Source organism: Natrix helvetica, assembly GCF_964273705.1.
Source record: "Natrix helvetica genome assembly, chromosome: 15".
In the NCBI taxonomy this organism is placed as follows: Eukaryota; Metazoa; Chordata; class Lepidosauria; order Squamata; family Natricidae; genus Natrix; species Natrix helvetica.
The window spans coordinates 6,791,174-6,816,581 of NC_138565.1; the positions used below are offsets into that span (position 1 = coordinate 6,791,174).

The following is a 25,408-nucleotide window of genomic DNA, read 5'->3' on the forward strand; positions in this document are numbered from 1 at the left end:
CTTGGGGGTGGGGTGGGGATGCATCTTTGGGATGACAATGCATTGTGCGTGCAGGAGTTGTGTAGGTCCAAGCTTTTGGCCTTGGGAATTGAGGTGGGACCCTCAGCCCATCCCTGGCTTTTTAGCTAGAGACCAAGAGAAGCTCAATTTTCTCTCTCTCTCTCTCTCTTCCTCCCTCTCTCTCTCTATGGTCTTGCGACCCATTCCTTCCACACGCTTTCTCGGGAATTCCCACGTTCCCCCTTTTCAGACTCCAGAAAAGGCATCTGTTGCATGAGAAGGAGTGTTTGATGTCCAAATTGGTTGAGGCCGAACTGGATGGGGCAGCGGCTTCCAAACAGATCCAAGCCCTGAAGGATGTGATTGGGAAGCTGAAAACGGTACGGGCACAGCTGGGCGTGCAGAGGGGCAGTTTTTACTCATTGGGGAGGGACTCAAACAGTCCTTGACTTAGACTGCAATTGGGACCAGCCTTTCCACTGATACAGGTAGTCCTCGACTTACAATGGTTTCATTTAGTGACCGTTCAAAGTTACAACCACACTGAAAAAAGGGACTCGGGACCGTTTTTTCACATTTACTGCCTTTGGGCCCCCCGTCCCCCCCCCAACCACGCGATCAAAACTCAAGGCGCTCGGCAGCCGGTTCACGCTTACGACCGTCGCTGTGGTCATGCGATCACGTTTTACGACTCGCAAAGTCAGTGGGGAAGCCAGGATTCACTTGACCATGTTGTCAACAGGAGCGGTTCGCTTAACAATGATGGCAAGAGGGGGTCGTAAAAGGGGGCAAAAGTCACTTAACCAATGTCTCGCTTAGCAACAAAAAAATGCTGGGCTCCATTGCAGTCGTAAGCCGAGTGAATTGCGCAGAATCTGGCTTTCCTTGTCACTGGGAAGGTTGCAAATGACAATCGCGTGAATCGGAGGTAAATGGACGGTTGCCAAGCACCCAAATTTGAATCCCGTTGTTGTGGCCTGTCGGAGTCAGGGTCAGCATCCGGGCAACCTGAGCGCTCCAAGGGGGGAAGAGGGAATGGAGTTGACAGAGAGAGGCAGAGCCTGGCCTGTCCATCAGCCCTCAGATCTGGAGGTGGCTGATGAAGAAGAGGAGGAACAGCTGGGCCCAGTGCCTGATGCACAGAAAGCAGAGGAGAGGAGAACAGTGGAAATCTATGAGCCGGTCCTCAGGACAGAAAAGCCACCACTGCTAACAAAGCCCCACCTAGCTCTGGGGAGGAAAGGCAGGGGGCGGAGATGGATAGATATGGCAAACAACTATTCATCTCCCAGCCGGCCTGACTTGTTAGCCTGCGAGAGAAACATTTTTACCGGGGATCCCGGCATTCCTATTAAAGGAATCTTTTCAGTTCACTTCAGAGGATTTCTCGTGTTTACGGAGCTGGATCAGAACCCTGGGGATTCTGCAGTGTTCATAAGTGCAAGAACTGGTCGTCGGTCCCTTTTTCTCAGGGTGCCATCCCTTTGAATAGTCGCTAAACGAACGATTGTACTTGTGTTCGCGGCGGCCCTTAGAAGAGACGTCCCTTTTAATTGTGGGTTATGTGAGCGTGTCAGATTCAAAAAGGGCGTTTTAACATGTTTTTCTTCCGTTCGTCTTCTCGTGGCGCCTTCCCGAACCGCAGGAGAAAAACATGACAGTTTCGGACATCAACACCCTGACTAGGCAGAAAGAGTTGTTGTTGCAGAAGCTGAGCACTTTCGAAGACACCAACCGCACTCTTCGAGACTTGCTCAGAGAGCAGCACAACCGGGAGGTGAGTGAGTATCTTTTGAGGAGATCCCGCTCCGGCAATTCCTCGACCCCAGACAGGCCCAGCCTCTCGTCGTCAGGTTTCCAAAAGGTCCCCTGATGATTTTAGAAAAATCAACATTTAACTTAACTTAACTTTATTGGATTTCTAGACCGCCCCTCTCTCAAAAGAGACTCAACTTCCGTTTGTTTGCTCGGTGACTGAGTTATTTTAGAGTCTTAAGCCACGCCTCGTAGGCTTGACCACCTCCATTTCCCAACTCAGTCAAGCCCATCCAGTGTGACTTTGACTCTCTCCTCAATTCTTGAGCAGAGAAACAGAAATTATACTTAGCTTGGATTCTGCAAACAGCAGCAGCTTTTCAAGATCCCCCAAGAGATCTATAGCATCCCACCTTCTAAGGCATTTGCGACATCTATCCCACCCCCGATACTGAACCCACAAGGGTAGCGAAGTTTGGCAGGGAACATTAAGTGGGGTGTAAATTAGGAGGGGTGCGAAGGCCTAGAGGTGGAGCTGTCACCTCACAACCAGGAGGCTGTGAGTTCGATCCTACGTAGAGGGAGATATTTCTCTCTCTGGGCACATTGAGAAGATATATCTGCCGAACAAAACTCCGCATTGGCAACAAGAAAGGCGTCAGGCCAGTAAAACACATTGCTAGCTGTGTTCAGTTGCCCAGACTCTACCCCGCAAGGGATTACGGGGTCGTTAAACAATGATGATGATATTTAAGGTGGTGTAAACTACATTTTGGTGAGGGGCGCTGGGCCATAAGATTTTGCCCTCACCAATTTGTACTTCTTCATTGCGAGGATTTGCATGACTGAGAGGTATCAGTGCCCCTAAACTAAGGAGTCTGAAGGTTTTTCAGGAGCGACGTAAAAACGTCTCCAAACTAGAAGGCCCAAGAAGAAGCTCCCCTTTGTCTGTGCATCATTCTGGATCGTCTGACCTGAATTTTGCTGTTTTATTCCTCTTTTGCAGAAAGATGCGCAAAAGTTGACAGAGCAGCAAGCTACCCTGATGAAAAGGCTAACTGACTCCGATACAGAGAAGGCGGTAAATATACATACATATTAATTTACTATATACACATGTATACACATACACACATACATACATACTGTAAATATATAGAATCAAGATCTCATGGAGTCCTAGTGGACAACCGTTTAAAGAGGAGCCAGCCGTGTGCAGCAGCTGCCAAAAAAGCCAACACAGTTCTAGGCTGCATCAACAGAGGGATAGAATCAAGATCACGTGAAGTGTTAATACCACTTTATAATGCCTTGGTAAGGCCACACTTGGAATCCTGCATTCAGTTCTGGTCGCCACGATGTAAAAAAGATGTGGAGACTCTAGAAAGAAAGCAGAGAAGAGCAACCAAGAGGATTAGGGGACTGGAGGCTAAAACATACGAAGAACGGTTGCTGGAACTGGGTATGTCTAGTTTCATGAAAAGAAGGACTAGGGGAGACATGATAGCAGTCTTCCAATATCTCAGGGGCTGCCACAAAGAAGAGGGAGTCAAACTGGGAGAGGGATCTTGGAGTCCTAGTGGACAACCATTTAAATAGGAGCCAGCCGTGTGCAGCAGCTGCCAAAAAAGCCAACACAGTCCTAGGCTGCATCAACAGAGGGATAGAATCAAGATCACGTGAAGTGTTGATACCACTTTATAATGCCTTAGTAAGGCCACACTTGGAATACGGCATCCAGTTTTGGTCGCCACGATGTAAAAAAAGATGTGGAGACTCTAGAAAGAGTGCAGAGAAGAGCAAGAAAGAGGATTAGGGGACTGGAGGCTAAAACATACGAAGAACGGTTGCTGGAACTGGGTATGTCTAGTTTCATGAAAAGAAGGACTAGGGGAGACATGATAGCAGTCTTCCAATATTTTAGGGGTTGCCCCAAAGAACAGGGATTAAAACTATTCTCCAAAGCACCTGAGGGCAGAACAAGAAGCGATGGGTGGAAACTAATCAAGGAGAGAAGCAACTTAGAACTGAGGAGGAATTTCCTGACAGTTAGAACAATTAATCAGTGGAACAGAAAATGCCTCCAGAAGTTGTGAATGCCCCAACACTGGAAGTCTTTAAGAAGATGTTGGATAGCTATTTGTCTGAAACGGTATAGGGTTTCCTGCCTAGGCAGGGGGTTGGACTAGAAGACCTCCAAGGTCCCTTCCAACTCTGCTATTGTATTTGTAAGTTACGCACTTTATAATGCCTTGGGAAGACCGCCCTTGGAATACTGCATCCAGTTTTGGTTGCCACAATATAAAAATGATGTGAAGAGTCTGGAAAAAGTGCAGAGAAGAGCAGCAAAGATGATTAAAGGCCTGGAGGCAAAAACCCACGAAGAACGGCTGCAGGATTTGGGTATGGCCAATCTAGAGAAAAGTAGAACTAAGAGGAACATGATAGCAGCATTCCAGTATTTGGGGGGGCTGCCCCAAAGAAGAAGGGGTCAACTTATTCTCCAAAGCACCAGAAGGCAGGACAAGAAACGATGGAAACTAATCAAGGAGAGAAGCAACTTAGAACTAAGGAGGAATTTCCTGACAGTGAGGACAATAAATCAGTGGATCAGAAGTTGCCTCCAGAACTTGTGAATTCTCCAACACTGGAAGATTTTAAGAAGATGTTGGAAAACCATTTGTCTGAAGTGGTGTAGGGTTTCCTGCCTAAGCAGGGGGTTGGACTAGAAGACCTCCAAGGTCCCTTCCAACTCTGTTATTGTGTTACATTACTCAAATGTTGAGTTTCCTTGCCAGCGTACCAATAACACTTCAGTTAGAACTTTCTTTTTATTATTATTATTATTATTATTATTATTATTATTATTATTATTATTATTATTATTATTATTATTATTATTATTTTAAATTGGGAGTGGCAGGTGGTGGTTTAGGCCCAGGGAAATCCCCCTCCATACCTGATCTGGTCGAAATAATCTGCTTAAAATTTGTAGGTTGTTTTTTTTTTCCCAGTCGGCTTTTGCAAGGCAGGTAACCTGCATTTTCAATAGCTGCGGTCTCACACAGCAAACTCCCTGTCACTACCTGTCACCTGCATTTTCTGAGTCCCCTCCTGTGTATAAATTATCTTGGATAACTCTTGTTTCATTCAGCTTGCAATTTGACCTCTCTCTTTTTTTGATTCTGCAGCAATTAGTCAAGAAACTACAAGATAAAGAGAAGGAAGTGGATGATTTACTGATTCAGATACAGACCGAAAAGGTACGTTCTCCCTGTGTGGGGTGTGTAGAGACGGGGATTGAGTAACGCGAAGGAGGGGTTTTGTGTGCTTGTGCCGGTCGCGGAGCGGACAATCGGAGGCTTTTCACGCATTCTTGACTTCCCGCATGTCATTTTTGCCTTCTAGGATCAAGCCAAGACGGCCGCTGAACTCTCAAAGTCTATGGAAGCCGTCAGGGGTCATTTACAAGCCCAGCTGCGGAATAAGGAAGCCGAGAATCACCGGCTGGGTATCCAGATCCGGGTACGGCGCCTTGTCCTTCTTTGGAAAGCGGGGAGCCGGTGACACCAGTGTAACAAGTTATGGCGAGCCCCCTTGCGCTGGGTCACCTCGAGCATCAGGGCAGAGGTGCCCAACTAGGGGTGGGATTCAAAAACGTCAGCAAACGGTTCTCTGCCCGATTTGCTCGGTGGTTTTAACCCTCCGCAGGCTCTGGTGGTCTTTCTCGAGCCTCCGGGAGGGCGAAAACGGCCTCCTGTGGGCTCCGGAGACCGAAAACAGGCCCTTTTTTTACCGTCTGGACTTCAACTCCCAGCATTCCCTAGCCAGCCAGGAATTCTGGGAGTCGAAGTCCCTCTTAAAATTGCCAAAACTGGACCTTCCCGCTGTGGAGTCTATTTTTAAACACTAGTTGTTTATTTGACGTCATGAAGGCAACGAAGTCTTGAGGCACTCTCTGGATTGTTAGCTTGGGGGAGGTTTTAACTTAGGACAGGGGTGTCCAAACTTAGGAACTTTAAGACTTGTGGACTTCAACTCCCAGAATTCTGGGAGTTGAAGTCCACAAGTCTTAAATTTCCCAAGTTTGGACACCCCTGACTTAGGAGGATTATGGAAAAGTCATCTTTTGTGTACATTCAGGCTGCTACATGAGTAAACCAACTCTCAGTCTTTGAGTAGATTGCAATTTTGGGGAGGTTTTGGAGGAGTGATGGATACAATTACAGAACAATTGGGATCGGGAGTAGCCTTCCAGTAAGATAAGGTCTTACATCAGTGGTTGAATTGGGATCCATCTCCAATCGCTACCTAGAAATAACCTCCCACGTCTGGTTTCTCTCTCTCTCTCTCTTGGTCATCTTCTCCAACTTTCTCCTCTTCTGGAAGAAGACCGGCTGCCGCAAGAAATGGTGGCTTTTACAGGGCATATATTTGACCTCTCTTGCTATTAAGAACTGTGTCCACCGTGACTCTCAAAGCATGTTTGCCAGACAGGCTTAACTGCAGGAAGTAAAAAAGTTTCTTCGTGTTAAGGAGACAATTCCAGAGCAACATCGGTGGCTTTGTAGTTGTGTCTGCTGTATAGGGCTACCATAGAGAGTATTTTAACTCACTGCCCCTGTGTCTGGTTGGCCAATTGCCCCAGGGGCAGGTAGGACAGCGCTCCAGAGGGTCAATGTCATTGCCCAGAGGATCACGGGTTGCCCTCTCTCCTCTTTGGAAGAGCTATGTAGCTCCCGCTGCCTTAAGAAAGTTCAAAATAGCCAATATATACTAGATAGACAAGCCAAAGATAACGAAATAAGAGGGTTAAAAACTGTGAAAAAGTGAAACACATTAGGAGGGGAAACAGCATAAAGAGGATTGTACCGATTTGAAACTGCTATTAGAAGGAACACAAAGTTCCAATGTCTCGTGTAAATGTAGTCTATGTCTTAAGTTTTGGGGGAAAATTTTTTTTAAAGAAAGTTCAAAATATCCTTAAAGATCTATCTCATCCTGGGCACCCCTTTTTTTTTGAACTATTACCATTTGGCAGCCGGTACCGGATAATAAAAACACAGACAAATAGGCTGAAAAACAGCTTCTATCCCAGAGCAGTAACTATTGAATTCTACGGTATAGTGCAATATCAGGGGTTTTCAATTTCAATTGTATAGGATCCAAAGGAAGTGTGTTTGCGTTTTATTTTTATAATTATAACGTACGCTGAAGACTCCGTTTCGTTGTACGGGGCGCAGTGACAATAAAGTAAACTAAACTAACGAGGCAGCCTCTTGCCTTTCTGCTTCCTCTGCTTTGAGGACTTGAAGCGCTGAACATCCCTTCGAGCATCCTGATGTCCTACCTCACTGTCTGCCTTCCCTCCCTCCCTCCCTCCAGAATCTGGAGCGGGTAGCAGCTCAGCACAAAGCCGAAGTGGAGAACATCATGGAACAGTTGAAGGAGCTGAAGGCCAAAGGAGATCGGGACAAAGAAGCCCTGAAGAAAGCCATCAAGGCGCAGAAGGAGCGAGCTGAGCGAGCTGAGGAGTTTGCCGATCAACTGAATGTCCAGTTAGCTGAAAAGGTGACCGCTGGGCCACAGCTGGGAAAGGGCCTCCTGAAGCCACTTGGAAAAGGGGCATTTATTGAGATGTGATTCAGGTTTAGGGCAATAGAAGAAGAAGGGGTGTCTTGACTTTGCCCCCCAAAAAGATGGTCTGGTAGTCAAATGGTATTTAATAGCCTTGAAGGTCTCTGAAGATATCTTGAAGGTATCTCATGATATCTTGAAAGTACCTGGAGATACTTTGAAGGTCTCTGAAGATACTTTGAAGGTCTCTGAAGATATCTTGAAGACATCTAATGATAACTTGAAAGTATCTATTGATACCTTGAAGACACTTTGAAGGTATCTAAAGATATCTAATGATAACTTGAAAGTATCTATTGATACCTTGAAGATACTTTGAAGGTATCTAAAGATATCTAATGATAACTTGAAAGTATCTATTGATACCTTGAAGATACTTTGAAGGTATCTGAAGCTATCTAATGATACTTTGAAGATATCTAATGATACCTTGAAGCTATCTAGTGATACCTTGAGGGTATCTGAAGATACTTTGAAGGACTCTGAAGATATCTTGAAGGTATCTAATACCTTGAAAGTACCTGAAGATATTTTGAAGGTCTCTGAAGATATCTTGAAGACATCTAATGATACCTTGAAAGTATCTATTGATACCTTGAAGATACTTTGAAGGTATCTAAAGATATCTAATGATAACTTGAAAGTATCTATTGATACCTTGAAGATACTTTGAAGGTATCTAAAGATATCTAATGATAACTTGAAAGTATCTATTGATACCTTGAAGATATCTGAAGCTATCTAATGATACCTTGAAGCTATCTAGTGATACCTTGAGGGTATCTGAAGATACTTTGAAGGACTCTGAAGATATCTTGAAGGTATCTAATACCTTGAAAGTACCTGAAGATACTTTGAAGGTTTCTGAAGATACTTTGAAGGTCTCTGAAGATATCTTGAAGACATCGAATGATACCTTGAAAGTATCTATTGATACCTTGAAGATACTTTGAAGGTATCTAAAGATATCTAATGATAACTTGAAAGTATCTATTGATACCTTGAAGATACTTTGAAGGTATCTGAAGCTATCTAATGATACTTTGAAGATATCTAATGATACCTTGAAGCTATCTAGTGATACCTTGAGGGTATCTGAAGATACTTTGAAGGACTCTGAAGATATCTTGAAGGTATCTAATACCTTGAAAGTACCTGAAGATATTTTGAAGGTCTCTGAAGATATCTTGAAGACATCTAATGATACCTTGAAAGTATCTATTGATACCTTGAAGATACTTTGAAGGTATCTAAAGATATCTAATGATAACTTGAAAGTATCTATTGATACCTTGAAGATACTTTGAAGGTATCTAAAGATATCTAATGATAACTTGAAAGTATCTATTGATACCTTGAAGATATCTGAAGCTATCTAATGATACCTTGAAGATATCTAATGATACCTTGAAGCTATCTAGTGATACCTTGAGGGTATCTGAAGATACTTTGAAGGACTCTGAAGATATCTTGAAGGTATCTAATACCTTGAAAGTACCTGAAGATACTTTGAAGGTCTCTGAAGATACTTTGAAGGTCTCTGAAGATATCTTGAAGACATCGAATGATACCTTGAAAGTATCTATTGATACCTTGAAGATACTTTGAAGGTGTCTAAAGATATCTAATGATAACTTGAAAGTATCTGTTGATACCTTGAAGATACTTTGAAGGTATCTGAAGCTATCTAATGATACTTTGAAGATATCTAATGATACCTTGAAGCTATCTAGTGATACCTTGAGGGTATCTGAAGATACTTTGAAGGACTCTGAAGATATCTTGAAGGTATCTTAATACCTTGAAAGTACCTGAAGATATTTTGAAGGTCTCTGAAGATATCTTGAAGACATCTAATGATACCTTGAAAGTATCTATTGATACCTTGAAGATACTTTGAAGGTATCTAAAGATATCTAATGATAACTTGAAAGTATCTATTGATACCTTGAAGATACTTTGAAGGTATCTAAAGATATCTAATGATAACTTGAAAGTATCTATTGATACCTTGAAGATATCTGAAGCTATCTAATGATACCTTGAAGATATCTAATGATACCTTGAAGCTATCTAGTGATACCTTGAGGGTATCTGAAGATACTTTGAAGGACTCTGAAGATATCTTGAAGACATCGAATGATACCTTGAAAGTATCTATTGATACCTTGAAGATACTTTGAAGGTGTCTAAAGATATCTAATGATAACTTGAAAGTATCTGTTGATACCTTGAAGATACTTTGAAAGTATCTGAAGATATCTAATGATACCTTGAAACTATCTAGTGATTCCTTGAGGGTATCTGAAGATACTTTGAAGGACTCTGAAAATATCTTGAAGGTATCTAATGCCTTGAAAGTACCTGAAGATACTTTGAAGGTATCCGAAGATACTTTGAAGGTCTCTGAAGATACCTTGAAGGTATCTAATGATACCTTGAAGATACTTTGAAGGTCTCTGAAGAGCAGTTGGCCTCGAGGCATCTTTGATGCTTCCCAAAATTAAACTTCTTTCAGGGGTTCTCTGGCTTCCATCTTCTTCCTTCCACTGCTTCTTTCTTCCTCTTCTGCATCATTTCCCTGTCCTAGATTAAGGGTGGCTTCGCATGGACACCACTGAGCTCTCAAGCTCAGCCTTGCCTTTCCCTATGTCTCCCGCCTTACTTGGTAGGATGCCTACGTGGCCGAAGCACTGTCCACCCTAGAATCCTGGCGGAATCGCTACAACCAAGTTGTGAAAGACAAAAGTGACCTCGAGGTGGAGATTGTGATGCTGAACAGGTGAGAGCCGCGAGGGAGGGAGGGGCAGCAGAGGAACGGGCCTCTTGCGGTAACCGCAGACCCGTCCTGTGACATCTCGGCTTGATCCCCGCAGCGCCAATCTCAGCCAATGAAATTGGCCTCTCTGGCTGTGAGGTTTGTGGTGGTGAAGGATGGGGTCTTCTCTTGGAACAGCCCTCCCTTAATAGGACACCTGATTGGGGTGTCCCCCTTTGGATGGATGCCAATTCAATACCCTGTTTCCTCAAAAATAAAACCTCCCCGGACAATAAGCCCAATCGTAAACCTTACAATACAATACAATAGCAGAGTTGGAAGGGGCCTTGGAGGTCTTCTAGTCCAACCCCCTGCCTAGGCAGGGAACCCGATACCGTTTCAGACAAATGGCTATCCAACATCTTCCTAAAGACTTCCAGTGTTGGGGCATTCACAACTTCTGGAGGCAACTTCTGTTCCACTGATTGATGAATTTAGATAGATAGATGATAGATAGATGATAGATAGATGATAGATAGATAGATGATAGATAGATAGATAGATAGATAGATGATAGATAGATAGATAGATAGATAGATAGATAGATAGATAGATAGATGATAGATAGAAGATAGATAGATGATAGATAGATAGATAGATAGATTGATAGATGATGATAGATAGATTAGATAGATAGATAGATAGATAGATAGATAGATGATAGATAGATAGATGATAGATAGATAGATAGATAGATAGATAGATGATAGATAGATAGATGATAGATGATAGATAGATAGATGATAGATAGATAGATAGATGATAGATAGATAGATGATAGATAGATAGATAGATAGATAGATAGATAGATGATAGATAGATAGATGATAGATGATAGATAGATAGATGATAGATAGATAGATGGATAGATGGATAGATGATAGATAGATAGATAGATAGATAGATAGATAGATAGATAGATAGATAGATAGATGATAGATAGAAGATAGATAGATGATAGATAGATAGATTGATAGATGATGATAGATAGATAGATAGATAGATAGATAGATAGATAGATGATAGATAGACGATAGATAGATATTTAGATAATATAGATAGATAGATAGATAGATAGATAGATAGATAGATAGATAGATAGATATTTAGATGATAGATAGATAGATAGATAGATAGATGATAGATAGATAGATAGATAGATGATAGATAGATAGATAGATAGATAGATAGATAGATAGATAGATAGATAGATAGATAATAGAATAGAATAGTTGGAAAGGGACCTTGGAGGCCTTCTAGTCCAACCCCCTGCCTAGGCAGGAAAACCTATACCATTCCAGACAAATGGCTATCCAACATCTTCTTAAAGACTTCCAGTGTTGGGGCATTCACAACTTCTGGAGGCAACTTCTGTTCCACTGATTGATGAATTTAGATAGATAGATGATAGATAGATAGATAGATAGATAGATAGATAGATAGATAGATAGATAGATAGATAGATAGATGATAGATAGATAGATAGATGATAGATAGAAGATAGATAGATGATAGATAGATAGATTGATAGATGATAGATAGATAGATGATAGATAGATAGATAGATAGATAGATAGATAGATGATAGATAGATATTTAGATAATATAGATAGATAGATAGATAGATAGATAGATAGATAGATATTTAGATAATAGATGATAGATAGATAGATAGATAGATAGATAGATAGATAGATAGATGATAGATAGATGATAGATAGATGATAGATAGATGATAGATAGATAGATAATAGAATAGAATAGTTGGAAAGGGACCTTGGAGGCCTTCTAGTCCAACCCCCTGCCTAGGCAGGAAACCCTATACCGTTCCAGACAAATGGCTATCCAACATCTTCTTAAAGACTTCCAGTGTTGGGGCATTCACAACCTCTGGAGGAAAGCTTACGAGTGCTAAGAGATAGCAAGAAAGCGAGGTGGCTTCATACCCCCCCTTGTCGCTCTGAAGGGTGGGAAGCCTTCCACGCCCTGAGAAATTCTGTGTCGCGTCGCAAGGCCGCCGCTTTGCTTCCCCGTCAGTAACGCTTGATTCTCCTCGCTTGTGCGGCAGCCGGATTTCCGAACTATTGGAACAGCAGAACACCATGGAAGAGAAAATGCGGGAAGACCGAGATATTTTGGTGGATAAACTGCACAAGCAGGCCACCGAAACCACGGCTGTCAAACTGGAGAACGAGAGACTGAAGGTGAGTAGGGAAGGAGGAAGGCAAGAGCAGACAAGTGGCGCAAGATTTTGCACTCTGCAAACCTCCCCCAAAAGGGCATGCATAGCCTTTAGGAAGCTTATAGATTGCTCCTGGGGGCTGGGGGGAGGCCCAAAATTGAGCAAAAACCGGGCTTGCTCATTTCTTCCCTCCCCAGCCCCCAGGAGCTCTCTGAAAGCCTCCTAAAAGCTATGCATGGCCATTTTGGTGAGGGGTGCGGGGTTTCTGGGAGGCCAAAAATGCTGTATTCAGTGTATAAGACGCACTCAGATTTCCGGCCTCTTTTGAGGGGAAAAAGGTGCGTCTTATACTCCGAAAAATACGATAACCAGACACTGGGGACGTATAATCTATCGTGCGTAGTGGTCATGTGAAAAAGCAAAGAAATATTGGACGAAAACACATACACGCTTGGAGAAAATGTTAAAACAACACATGGGTTGTAAGCCAGAAATATTTTTGTTAGGCATGATACATGAAAAAGTATGGTAAAAGGGAAACTCTATTTAATGCTTTGACAGCAGCAAGAATTCTGTATGCACACTATTAGAAAAATGAGGAAAGGCCCACAGATGGCGATGTAATAAAAAAAAAATTAGATTGTGCCGAAATGGATAGATTGACATTAAAAATATCAATGACTTACTCTCTGGAGAAAAATGCTGTGGGCTAAGACACCCCTAAAACCCCTCAGGGTGTGTGTTCTGTTAAGACGCAGCCTGTTGTGCCATAAAATGGCTTCTACTGTACAGCGAAGCGGAGTTGCCATGGTAACGGCTTCACAGTACTCCACAAGGGGGCTCCCTCTGGTAAGGGGGAAAATCTAACATTAGAAATTACATTTGGTCCGGACATCCCCCCCTATAAATAAATACCTGGGCAACGCCGAGCTATCAGCTAGTTCAAAAGAAAAAGAAGACACTGTATTTTCGAACATGGGACTTGTTTTATAAATGGTTGGATGGTAGAGGTAGAGATAGGAGTGGGAAGAATATTATTGTTTAAAAACAAATATATTCAGACAATACCCTGTTCATTAAGCTCATTCATTACCCTGGAATCGGCCGAGATGCTATTCGCTGTCTCCCGAAATCGGGGAAATCTCATTTATACTCAAACCAGGGGGCCGCAACCCTCAGCTCTGGAGGCGCATATGTGGCTCGTTTCACCCCTCGCTCAAAATATGCGCCACGACTGCCAATGTTGTGACACCTTCCGGCACATCATTTATTGAGCCTTTTCAATCCCCGGCAGGCCAACCGTGGATAAATCCAAGAAAAGAAAAGTTTCAGGAGAAAGCAGAACTTTTAATTCAACTACATACGCTAGTTTTGTAGCCGCTCAGGAAATAGTCAGGTTTTGTGGGTCCTGGTGTTTTCTTTTGTGTGGGAAACGGGCCCAAGCGGCTCTTTGGATGTTTAAGATTGCCGACCCCTGATCGATCTGAACAATTACAGAAGAACAAGTCGTGTTTGTCCTTTTCAGGATCGACACATGTTGAGGTGACTGAAGCCGATCCTGGCTTGCTTAGCCTTGATAGCAAGAGAAACCTAGTTAGGGGATCCTCTCCCCAAGAAAGTGAGAGAGAAAAGAAAAAATTACTCGCAATTAGCGAAGAAGCTTTATCAGAAAGGGGTGTGGTTTAGATGGTTGATGCCTGAAGGTATGTTAATTTTCTGGGAGGATACTAGAGTTAGAATCAACACAACCATAGAGGCACAGGCCTTTATGGAAAAAAATAAAGCACTCCTAGATTTACCTGATGATCTTACACCCGACATACAAGACACGGGAGGGGCCGGAGCGCTGCTGCCGGGGGGAGAAGGGGCAATACCAAGAAAACTCAGATCACAAAAATGAAAGGAAATCGGCTTTATACAAATTGATTGAAACTTTCATATGAATTTATATGCTGACAAATTACTACTAGTAATACTGAATTATTTGTTTAAATGAATACTATGAGTACGGGGGGGGGGGGGGCGGGGATACCCTTCACACATTGTAACCGCCAAAATTTGTAACCTATCCCAATACCCTTTTCCTTATTATTATTATTTTTAAAAAAAAACCAATAAAACTTTGTTTAAAAAAAAAAACCTAGTTAGGGGATCCTCCACCCTGAATAAACCGGGTTCGTATGTGGCCCCCTTGCAGACTAGCATGATTCCAGTGGAGGAGCGGCTCAACCAGGCCCAGCAGGAAGTGTTGAAGTTGAAGGCTTCCCTCAAGAACTACGAAGGCATGATTGAAACCTACAAGAATCAGGTAGAGGACCTCACCTCTTTGGGCAAACCGTTTCCTCCTCCAGAAGTCGTCGATCTGGGCCTGGGGATGGGATGGAGCTCTGTTTGCTACTCAGGTTTTCTCGCATGCCACATGATGCTCTTTTCATTCTGGACTTGTGTTGATAGTCCATATCCAACTAAGAGCCTGCTTGGGTGATTAAACAGAACTGGCCCATCCTCCACATTTCCTGGGTTCAAGAAATAGCAGCTCTTGGGGTTTTTTTAAGATAGTTTCTGCCAGGGTCAATCCCCCAAGCTTCTGTTGTGGCCCGCCAGCAGAGCTGGCAGCAGATTCGGACAGTGAGGAGGTTGGGGAGGAAGATGGGCCAGTCCTGGAGTCTAGGGAAGGCTCGGATGAGGGCTCTGTGTCAGAGGCAGAGAGGAGTTCAGGGCCATATGCCGGTTATCAGCTGCCTTCAGAGTCAGACATCAGTGAGGCAGAAGAACAGCTGGAGCCTGTTCCCAGTGTGTGCATGGGCAGAGTTGCCACATGAAGGGAAGAGCTAAAGAACAGGGGTCGACTTGGGAGTAAGGCCACAGGTGGACGATGAATGGCCCCTCCCAGAAGGAATAAAAGAGGAGCAAAAGGGGAGTGGAGTTTACAGGAGAACATTAGCATTTTAAAGGTTAGGGCTATGTTTAAGAAAAGGTTAAGCCATTATTGGGCTTCTGGAAATACTGGACTGCCACACCCATCATCCTGTGTCCCTACACTGCCATCCCGTGAATTTATGGGATTTATAGGTGGATATAGTTGGATTAGGGGACTGGAGGCTCAAGCATATGAAGAACGGTTGCAGGAACTGGGTAACGGTAGTTTAATGAAAAGAAGGACTAGGGGAGACATGATAGCAGTCTTCCAATATCTCAGGGGTTGCCCCAAAGAAGAGGGAGTCAAGCTATTCTCCAAAGCACCTGAGGGTAGAACAAGAAGCAATGGGTGGAAACTAATCAAGGACAGAAGCAACCTAGAACCAAGGAGAAACTTCCTGACAGTTAGAACAATTAACCAGTGAAACAACTTGCCTCCAGAAGTTGTGAATGCTCCAACACTGAAAGTTTTTAAGAAGATGTTGGAAAACCATTTGTCTGTAGTGGTGTACAGTTTCCTGCCTAAGCAGGGGGTTGGACTAGAAGACCTTCAAGGTCCCTTCCAACTCTGTTATTCTATATTCTATTCCATCCCATCCCATCCTATTCCTTATTCTTTATTCTATTTTCTGTTTTCTCTATTATTTTATTCTATTCTATTCCTTTCCCTTCCATTCGGTTCTATTCTATTCTATTTTTCTTATTTTTTCATGTTCTACTCTATTCCATTCTTCTTATTCTTTCTTATTGTATTCCATTCTTATTCTTTCTTGTTCTGTTCTATTCTATTCTAATATACCCTGAGCATCCCAATTGATGCTGAGATAAGCAAGTATTAGTCTTGACTAAATTTATCCCGGAGGTTCCGGATTTATTGTCTTTTTTTCCCCCCTCTTGTTTTTAACTTGTTGTTTCTTTTATCCAAGGTGGTGAAAACACGAATGGAAGCCGATGAGGTGACAGTGAAATTGGAACTCTGCGACAAAGAGAACAAAGCGCTGAAGGAAGAAATGGCCAAAGAGATTGAAAATGCAAGTATCTGAGTCCTTTGCCTTGAAACTCCTCTCCAGGCCTGCTCACTTCCTCCTTTTTGTAAAGGGCTGAACTGGGAGCCCGCATTGCATTCGTTCCCTTTTGAATGGCTGTCTCTGAACCGCTGGCTTCCCAAATTCATTTCGGCCTCCTTCCCATCGGTCTCGGCTGGACACAGCCACCGCCTGCTGGCATGTTCTGTAGTTAATGTGCTCGATCAGAAGACGGTGGAATATGATACCCGTTGGGGTTAGAAGTGGGGTCCCCCAACATCTAGAACAAGGATGTCAAACTCGATTTCATCAGGGTTGTGTTTGACCTCGGGGGGCTGGGGTGGGCATGGCCAGGGTGGGCATGACCAGCTCGACGACACTTGTACCAGGGGCACCCGTGGTGGCCCAAGTGCTCTGCCAGCGAAAACGGGCTCCCGAGATCCGTTTTCAGCTGCGACAGCCTCCTGCAACCCTCTGCCAGCGAAATGGAGCCCTCCCGAGCTCCATTTTCACTGGCAGAGGCATCACAGGCTGGTTCTTTGCTGTTTCCAGGGTGGCCCCCACGGGTCAGATCTAAGCACCCCATGGGCTGGATCTGACCCCCGGCCCTTGAGTTTGACACTCCTGATCTAGAGTGCTGAGAGGTTAGATGCTCCGCTCTTCACTCCCGTCGTTCTTCCTTCTGCCCGCAGGCTCGCAAACAGTTCCAGAGCCAAGTGGCCGAGCTGGAGAAGCTTCCCGAGATCCTGAAGATAACCGAGACCAAGTTGGCTGAGTGTCAGGAGCAGCTTAAGAGTTATGAGAAGAAAAATATGGATCTGTCTGCCATGATCACAGACCTCCGTCAGCGGGTAAGGGATTGGCAGAAGGCGCCCACGCGAACCTCCAGCCGGGGACCAAAATGAGCTTCTAAGCATCAGGAATGTGCAATCTTTGTCTCTTGTCTCTTTTTGAAATGATTAAAACAGCTGCACGGCAGAATAAACAGACTCATGGCATTGCCTGTCTTTCATTTGTGTTGTGCTGTCTCCATTTAAGCTGTGTAGAATTGCCTCTGTCCCTCTCTGTTTGTCTTCCTTGACCCCGATGGTCAGAATGCCTCCCTCTGTGTGCTTCGCTTTGCTTGCAGGTAGCCAGCAGATCCCCGGGGGGGCGCCATGAAGAGGAGAAGCCTTTTCGCGCCGGATCAAACCAATGTCTGAAAAGGCCACCGAAAGGGTTGAATTATTTCGGACAGAGGGATGCAGTTTACTGCCCAGTTTTGGAAGGGTTTTATACGATTAATTGGTTCTTCCCAGGGGTTATGTTACGCATTTCACCCTAGTACCAACAGTGCAGCTGAAAGAGCCAATGCAACGGTGGAATGTTACCTCCAATCTTATGCCAAGATGCTCGCCTCCCACTCGGGTGGTTGAAAGTTCAATCCTAGGTAGCAGCAGATTTTTCTCTCTCCTAGGGCGCAAAGAAAAAAAAAATCTGCTGTGAACTCCCCCGTGGCATCAGGAAGGGCATCTGGCCAGTAAACGCTCAGCTCCATCCATATATATATGGGAGGGAGCTCACTACTCCCCCTTTCTGTCCTTCAGCTCATTACAGAAAACCATCCAGGCAGAAAACCATATTTTTATTTTTAATGTTGCCTTTTTATATTTGTGTTGTATTTGTGCTGATAAATAAATAAAGGGAGACTAGTATAGATCTATTTCAAGCTATTTAGCTCTCATCAGCTAGCCATTCAAATCCCAGTAAGGGTATGGCTAGCTGATGAGAGCTAAATAGCTTGAAATAGATCTATACTAGTCTCCCTTTATTTATTTATCAGCACAAATACAACATGTATATGTATATGTATATGTATATGTATATGTATATGTATATGTATATGTATATGTATATGTATATGTATATGTATATGTATATGTATATATATATATATATATATATATATATATATATATATATATATATATATATATATATATATATATATATATATATATATATATATATATATATATATATATATATATATATATATATATATATATATATATATATATATATATATATATATGTTGTATTTGTATATATATATATATTCCTGTTTTGTAATCCTTCTCCAGATAGTCATCGCTATTCAGAGAAGTGTATCTGTGGTGGGATAAAAATTATCACGATGAAAAGGTGCTGCTTCTTCCTGTTCCAGAAACTTCCCTGCCCTTAAACAGATTCCGGCACTCAACTCCCATTGGCTATATTTCTACCAAAGCTGCTCTCTTTTTTCCTACGCTTTTGCACTCCAGCTAGTTTTATTGCCTTGACCGCTTTCTGTTTCCAAAACAAGCTGGCTTCCGTGGAGGAAAAGAGCAGCATCCGTGCCCTAAATTCTCCGTGTTTATTTCTTTCTCCTTCCCCCCACCCCTCTTTTTTTCTTTTAAATCCTTCCTTTTTAGATTGAGCTGCAGGGGGACAAGATGGAATTGACCAGAGAGAAGTATCAGTCGGCCCAGGAAGAGAACAAGCAGCTGGCTCTCAAATTGGAGGAGATGGAGAGGTTAGGAGATGTGGGCCGATACTCAAGGGTGGAGGAAGACGTGGCAACGTTGATTTAACTGGCATTTCTTAGAAAATGCCGTGTTCTTGACTAAAGTGCTCCTTTTAACACACTGATGGCTAATCTTTTTGGTGTGTGTGAACCCTCCAAATTCAATGCAATGCTCCCCCCCCCCGTGCATGCACCCCGCTCCCCGCACATGCGCCCCGCCCCCACATGCATCCGCCCCGCCCCTACATTTTGGCTTCCAGGTTGCTGCAGGAAGCCTTCCAGGCCCAAATCGGGGTGTCATCAAAACCATCTCTTTGGTTTAATTCAGGGCTCTCCAAACTTGGCAACTTTAAAACCTCTGGACTACAACTCCCAGAATTCCTCAGCCTCCATGCTGACTGAGGAATTCTGGGAGTAGAAAAGTCCACACGCCTTTAAAAGTTGCCGAGTTCGGAGGCCCCCGGTTTAGGTCAGTAAAAGAAAACGCTGTCAACTTCCATGTTGACATTCCACGCATACTGTCGGCGGAGCGGGATCTCAGATTACAGTAGCTGGTTTGAGATGTGTGTATTTATTGGGTAACGTGATTTATGACACAGAGTGAGGGGAGGAAAGGAAGAGGGGCAAAGTTCAGAAGCAGATAGACAAAGCAAAAGAAATGTCTCTGTAAAGTTTCCCAGCGATGCCGTAATTAATTCGGGGTAGAGTCAGGACACCTCTCAACCCGTAACTAATGCGGGGTAGAGTCGGGGCGACTTGGATGGAGCTGAGCGCTTACTGCGAGCGTCGTGGTGGCCTAGCGGTGAAGCTAATCGCCTCCCGTTGGTAAGGTTGATAGTTCAATCCTAGGTAGCGGCAGATGTTTCTCTCTCCGGGTGCAAAGAAAAAAAAAACGTCTGCTGCGAATTCCACGTGGCGTCAGGAAGGGCATCCAGCCAGTAAGCGCTCAGCTCTATCCAAGTCGCCCTAACCTGAATTAGTTACGGCATCGTTGGGAAACTTTACAAATGCATTGCTCGTCTACCAATGATCGTGTTGGTGGTCTTATTTCAAAGGGGCACAGCTTGCCCGTAAATCACGTCTGGTTGCACTTTAGGAAACTCGAAGCGACAAGTGGGCAGAACGTAGAATTCCTCCAGATCATCGCAAAGAGGGAAGAGTCTATTCACCAGGCTCAGCTCCGGCTAGAAGAGAAGACCAGGGAGTGTGGGTCCTTGGCACGCCAGCTAGAAATGACCTTTGATGACACCAAGAAACAGGTTGGTCCCTCCTTGGGTGTTGGGTGGGAGAGCTGGGTCTTCTCCCAAGTGTTGTGGCCCACCAGCAGATCTGGCAGCAGATTTGGAGAGAGGGGAGGTTGGGGAGGAAGATGGGCCAGTCCTGGAGTCTGGGGAAGGCTCTGATGAGGGCTCTGTGTCAGAGGCAGAGAGGGGACCAGGACCGTCTGACAGTTATCAGCTGCCTTCAGAGTCAGACATCAGTGAGGCAGAAGAACAGCTGGAGCCTGTTCCCAGTGTGCGCATGCGCAGAGCTGCCAGACGAAGGGAACAGCTAAAGAACAGGGGTCGACTTGGGAGTAAAGCCACAGGCGGACGATGAATGGCCCCTCCCAGAGGCAATAAAAAAGGAGCGAAGGGGGAGTGGAGCTTGCAGGAGGCAATCAGTTCGCTTCATTGGTTCATGACTCTCTGAGACTCTTAGCCAAGTTCTGCAGAGATCGGCCTGGCCGCTCTCCAAGCCAAATAAGGTCTGTGACCGTAAATCCTCCCTCGAAAGACTTTGCTGGAGGTGAATGAGCAGAATTCAGAGTCAATTAAAAAAAGGGGGTCTTTTTTTGAGAGGAGGAGTTTGTTTCGTGCTCTTGGGAATCCTCGGTCAGTACACCAAGTCACTTGAAGAGCCACTTGTAGGAGACGTAACAAGGAGAAGATTGCGGTGATAACTCCATCACGTCTTCCTTCCAGAAAACTCTGGAGCGTTCCTTAGCTTGGATCCTTTCCGACACCTTTTGATGGTAATGTTGGCCATTGAGAGAAATCCAACCACTCTTAAGGCCGGTCATAATTAAGCAAGGATCCTCATTTGAAGACGGAAAGGGACCAGGCGACCCTCCTTCCTGGGATGGAGATGGATTGGCCCTTGTTTTACCCTTAATGGCTCTTTTTCCCCGCCTTCAGTTGGAGCAAACAAGGGATCGTGCGGCAGTGAGAGAGAGGATGGCCCAGTCAAAGATGCTGGATCTGGAAACCGAGCTGAGCAAGATGAAGACGGAGCTGAACCAGCTGCGACGCAGCAAAGATGATGTAAGGAGCCTTCAACAATAGACCTCCTCCGTGTTAGGAAGCCTAGACTGGCCATTTTTATGCAGGGAAGGCATATAGGTTCAGTGGTGGCCTCCACAGGTGCTGATTCTTTTATCTTGGAGCAGGGAGTTTGAGTTCTCCACTTGAGTGGTGTGGTGGCCCTAGAGATGGAGCTCTTGCCTCACAACCGGGAGGCTGTGAGCTTGATCCTAGGTAGAGGCAGATATTTCTCTCTCTGGAAACGGTGAGAATATATCTTCCGAACAAAACTTTGCATCGGCATGCGGCCAATAAACGTCAGCTCCATTCAGCACCCCGCAAGAGATGGCGGGGTCTTTAAAAGGCAGCTTGTGGTGAGGCTGGAAATCGCCGCCATAGAGGGAGGTTCGTGCAACTTGCAACTTTGCAGGAGGTGCGAGGAGTAGCGCAGCCCTCGCCGGCTGGAACGAGGTAGTGGTGCTGTTCCAGCAACGGGGTAGCAGCACAAGCGGGCTGCAGCAATGAGTGGCGGTAATCCGTAGCTCTTTCGTCCCCCTGCTGTGACACACGGCGCAACTTGGAGATGCGCAACTTCCTCTCCACCCCAAGACACTGCTTGCCCCCTTGAGATGAGAGAGTAAATGAGAAGGGAAAAGAGAGAGAGAGATATGTGTGTGTGTGTGTGTGAGAGAGAGAGAGAGAGAGAAATGAGAAAAAAGAGAGAAAGATGAGAGAGAGATGAGAGAAAAAGAAAGACGAGAGAGAGAAAGATGAGAGATGAGAGAAAAAGATGAGAAAAAGATGAGAGAGAGAAAAAGTAAGATGAGGGAAAGATGAGAGAGAGAGAAAAAGAGAAAGATGAGAGAGAAAATGAGAGAAAGAGATGAGAGCGAGAGAAAAATGAGAGAGAAAGAGAGATGAGAGAAAAAGAAAGATGAGAGACAAGGAAATGAGAGAGAGATGAGAGAAAAAGGGAAAGATGAAAGAGCAAAAGAGATAAGAGAGAAAAAAGGGAAAGATGAGAGAGAGAGAAAGGGAGAATGAGAGGGAGAGAGAAAGAAGAGAGAGAAAGCGAGAGATAAGAGAGAGAGAGATGAGAGAAAAAGAGAGAGAGAGATGAGAGATCCCGGCGATTTGTATACTGTGGGAAACGGGTCTAAATAGCGGGATTTAAAATGATAAATTTAGTGGTCCCTGAACTCCGAAAGGTCGGTGACCCCTCTCCTAGACCCTCCATCCAAAGGATGCCCCCGTGAATTCTTTCCTCGGAAACGCCAGAGGCAGAGGGATGGCCCTGGCCTCTCCCTTTTTGAATGGACCCTTTGGGGAAGGAAAGGACACGGGGGCTTCTCACCGCCCTTCCTTTGTCGTCCCCCTCCCGCAGGGAGAACGCCGGTACCAGAGTCGCCTGCAGGATCTGAAAGACCGCCTGGAGCAGTCGGAGAGCACCAACCGCAGTATGCAAAACTACGTCCAGTTCCTCAAGTCTTCGTACGCCAACGTCTTCGGAGACAGCATCTTGTCCAGTTCCCCCATTCGGCCCCGGTCTCCCCTGTAGCCTCCGCTTGGTGCTCTCTTCCTCCTTATCGTCCCATTGCACCGGGCTCGGTCGGAGGGAGTTGGGGGGGCATCTTAACAACTTACAAAGCCATAATCCGATTCTGGAATCCGCCCTTTCTCGGAATCCAGTTAGAACGAGGGAGGCGCCTTGTGCAGGAGGTCTCCCAAGCCCCTCCTCCTGCCAAGACCCCCCTCTCCCCCAGTGCCTTAACCCATCTCCCACCGTTTTCAAGTACCCTGCGTGCTTTTTTTTCACACACACACCCCCTTTTTTAAAAATCTTTTTCTGAAAAGTTTTGTATTTAATGTTTCGGGGAATTGCTTTCACTCTCCCCGATCCTTCAAAGTTTCAAAGATCATGTGGTAGGATACCGAGACCCATGGGATTTTTAACTTGGCGTGTTAGCAGCGGTGTGTGATTTTCTTCCTTCGAACCAGATGTGCGTTGTGCGAGAAAGAGCACCCTTCCTTCCCCCAATTTTTATTTCAACGAGTGATAACCGTAATGACACATTTGAAACCGCGGTTTCAAGAGATATGTGTATGTTAAATATCCCAATTTAATGGCACGGTTCTTAATCCTCCTCTTGGGTTAGTTTTGTAAGAGTTACCAAGAGTTTACAGAGCCACATATATTTTCTTTCAGTGATTATTCTGTTTGTTAAATATCACTCTAATCGGTTTTTTCTCCAAACGTTCAGGAGAATACCTTCACTTTTACTCTTATTAACCAGCAGGTTTCAATTCTAAACCAAGCTTTATTTTATTTTTATTCCCCTCAACCGAATTAGAGAAAGCATTTTTGCTTTGCAGAGCGTAAAAACATGGTTGTTTCACCTCGCCAGTTCTGTGCTTTTATCACATTTTGTTCTTTGTTGGGGTACGTGTGGGTGGGTGCGCGAGGAATCAACCAATGGAGTCAACGTATATATTTTTTTTGATTTTTAATATTTATGTGTGAGACCATAACGTTGCCTTGAAAAGTTTTAAAAGATTCGAATTGACGTGTGACTTTTTAAAAAAAAAAAATGTGAAAAGATACTACGATAAAGGTTTTTTTTTCTCTCCTCTCTCTTGAAATACCTTAGTTTTTAATTTTTATTTCTTTATTAGTTTGTTAAACTTGTATGAGAGAACAGGTATAAGTATAAACGCGGACATGAACAAAAATATTGGTACAAATAAATGGGGACAGTAGGACAGGGATGGAAGGCAGGCTGGTGCGCTTATGCACCCCCCCCTTTTACGGATCTCTCAGGAATGGGGTGAAGTCCACGGTAGACAGTTTGAGGTTGAAGCTGCGGGGGTTTTGAGGACGTAACAACGGAGTCAGGTAGAGCCTTCCAGGCGTTGACCACTCTGTGGCTGAAGTCATATTTTCCGCAATCGAGTTTGCTATTGTTATTATTTTTAACCCGAGAAAAAAAACCCTTTGCACAAAAGACAATCCTATCACACGCTGTCTCGGCTGACCCCCGCGGATTTTTTCCCATGAGGAATAACCCTTTGTCGTCTTTCTTTCTCGGAATAATGTGAATTGCATTTAAATGCGGCTAGGAAGAAAACCCACCTGCCTCCCTGATAGATGGGACCCTCTTCCTAGCCGCACGTCATCCAATCCACCAACCTAAAACCAATTGCAGGCTCCATTTGTCGTCCCATTTCATGCTTCATCCATCGATCCAGAGTTCGGGTCACATTTCCTTCCGATCCACTTTAAAACAAACCCTGATTGAGGGTGACGGTGTGAGGTGGGGAAACGGAGAGGGGGGAAGCCCTTATCAGCCCCCGGCAAAGCGCCCCAGGAGGGGAGAGTGCCGAGGGGCAGAATGGGGGGTGGGAATGTATGCTGTGCCCATCCTCTGGTTCCCCCCCTCCTCGCAACCCCTGCCCCTCCTCTGGTTCCTTCCCATTCAGGCACGTTTTTGAGGCCAGGTGCAGGCACGGAAGGTATGTTACGAGAGCAAAGCACACGCGTGGAAGGGGCTCGTACACCCACAAAGTGGAAGGGGGGTGCACCCAACCCCCCCTTATGAAGATTATATTGACATAAATATTGTAGAAGAAGTTCTCATTGAAAGAGTTCTGGATCGATCAGTTTTAGATTATGTACATCTGAATAATCCAGGTACTGCGTGATCATCAACAATCCGACAAAGACAAATGGATTACATTGTGAATTAAAGCACTGGTTGTTTATGCTGTTATTAACTAACATTCAGAATTTTGCACGCTGGGCAAACCAGTGGTAAGAAAATGTGGAACCCACCGCTGATTAAAGTTCTATTTTTTCCCCCAAGTCTTTTTCCATTAAGCCCAAAAGAGAAGTTTCTGGTTTTCTCTTTCTATTCACTTTGAGGATCTCCTGTATTCAAGTGTGAATCCTACTCCAATGAGAAGGATCTTGGAGTCCTAGTGGACAACCATTTAAATAGGAGCCAGCCGTGGGCAGCAGCTGCCCAAAAAGCCAACACAGTTCTAGGCTGCATCAACAGAGGGATAGAATCAAGATCACGTGAAGTGTTAATACCACTTTATAAGGCCTTGGGAAGACCACACTTGGAATACTGCATTCAGTTTTGGTCGCCACGATGTAGAAAAGATGTGGAGACTCTAGAAAAAGGGCAGAGAAGAGCAACAAAGAGGATTAAAGGACTGGAGGATAAAACATGAGGAACGGTTGCA

The 25,408-nt window shown here is 44.4% G+C and overlaps 1 protein-coding gene across 6 annotated transcripts in view; it reads left to right on the top strand.

Annotated features, from left to right (window-relative positions):
* Positions 1-23,793, top strand: part of ODF2 (outer dense fiber of sperm tails 2) — a gene marked incomplete at its 5' end in the record, with an annotated part of 34,746 nt that extends 10,953 nt beyond the window's left edge. For all 6 annotated transcript variants that reach the window (XM_081967456.1, XM_081967457.1, XM_081967459.1 and 3 more), the window contains 15 exons: positions 251-380; positions 1,646-1,777; positions 2,762-2,836; positions 4,947-5,018; positions 5,164-5,280; positions 7,141-7,326; positions 10,065-10,174; positions 12,279-12,414; positions 14,590-14,700; positions 16,238-16,342; positions 17,029-17,187; positions 18,790-18,890; positions 19,978-20,140; positions 21,059-21,184; positions 22,548-23,793. In XM_081967456.1, coding sequence (XP_081823582.1) covers positions 251-380; positions 1,646-1,777; positions 2,762-2,836; positions 4,947-5,018; positions 5,164-5,280; positions 7,141-7,326; positions 10,065-10,174; positions 12,279-12,414; positions 14,590-14,700; positions 16,238-16,342; positions 17,029-17,187; positions 18,790-18,890; positions 19,978-20,140; positions 21,059-21,184; positions 22,548-22,721 — 1,897 coding nt within the window. In that variant the 3' untranslated portion in view covers positions 22,722-23,793. The remainder of the gene's footprint in view (positions 1-250; positions 381-1,645; positions 1,778-2,761; positions 2,837-4,946; positions 5,019-5,163; positions 5,281-7,140; positions 7,327-10,064; positions 10,175-12,278; positions 12,415-14,589; positions 14,701-16,237; positions 16,343-17,028; positions 17,188-18,789; positions 18,891-19,977; positions 20,141-21,058; positions 21,185-22,547) is intronic.
* Positions 23,794-25,408: the final 1,615 nt, after the last annotated feature.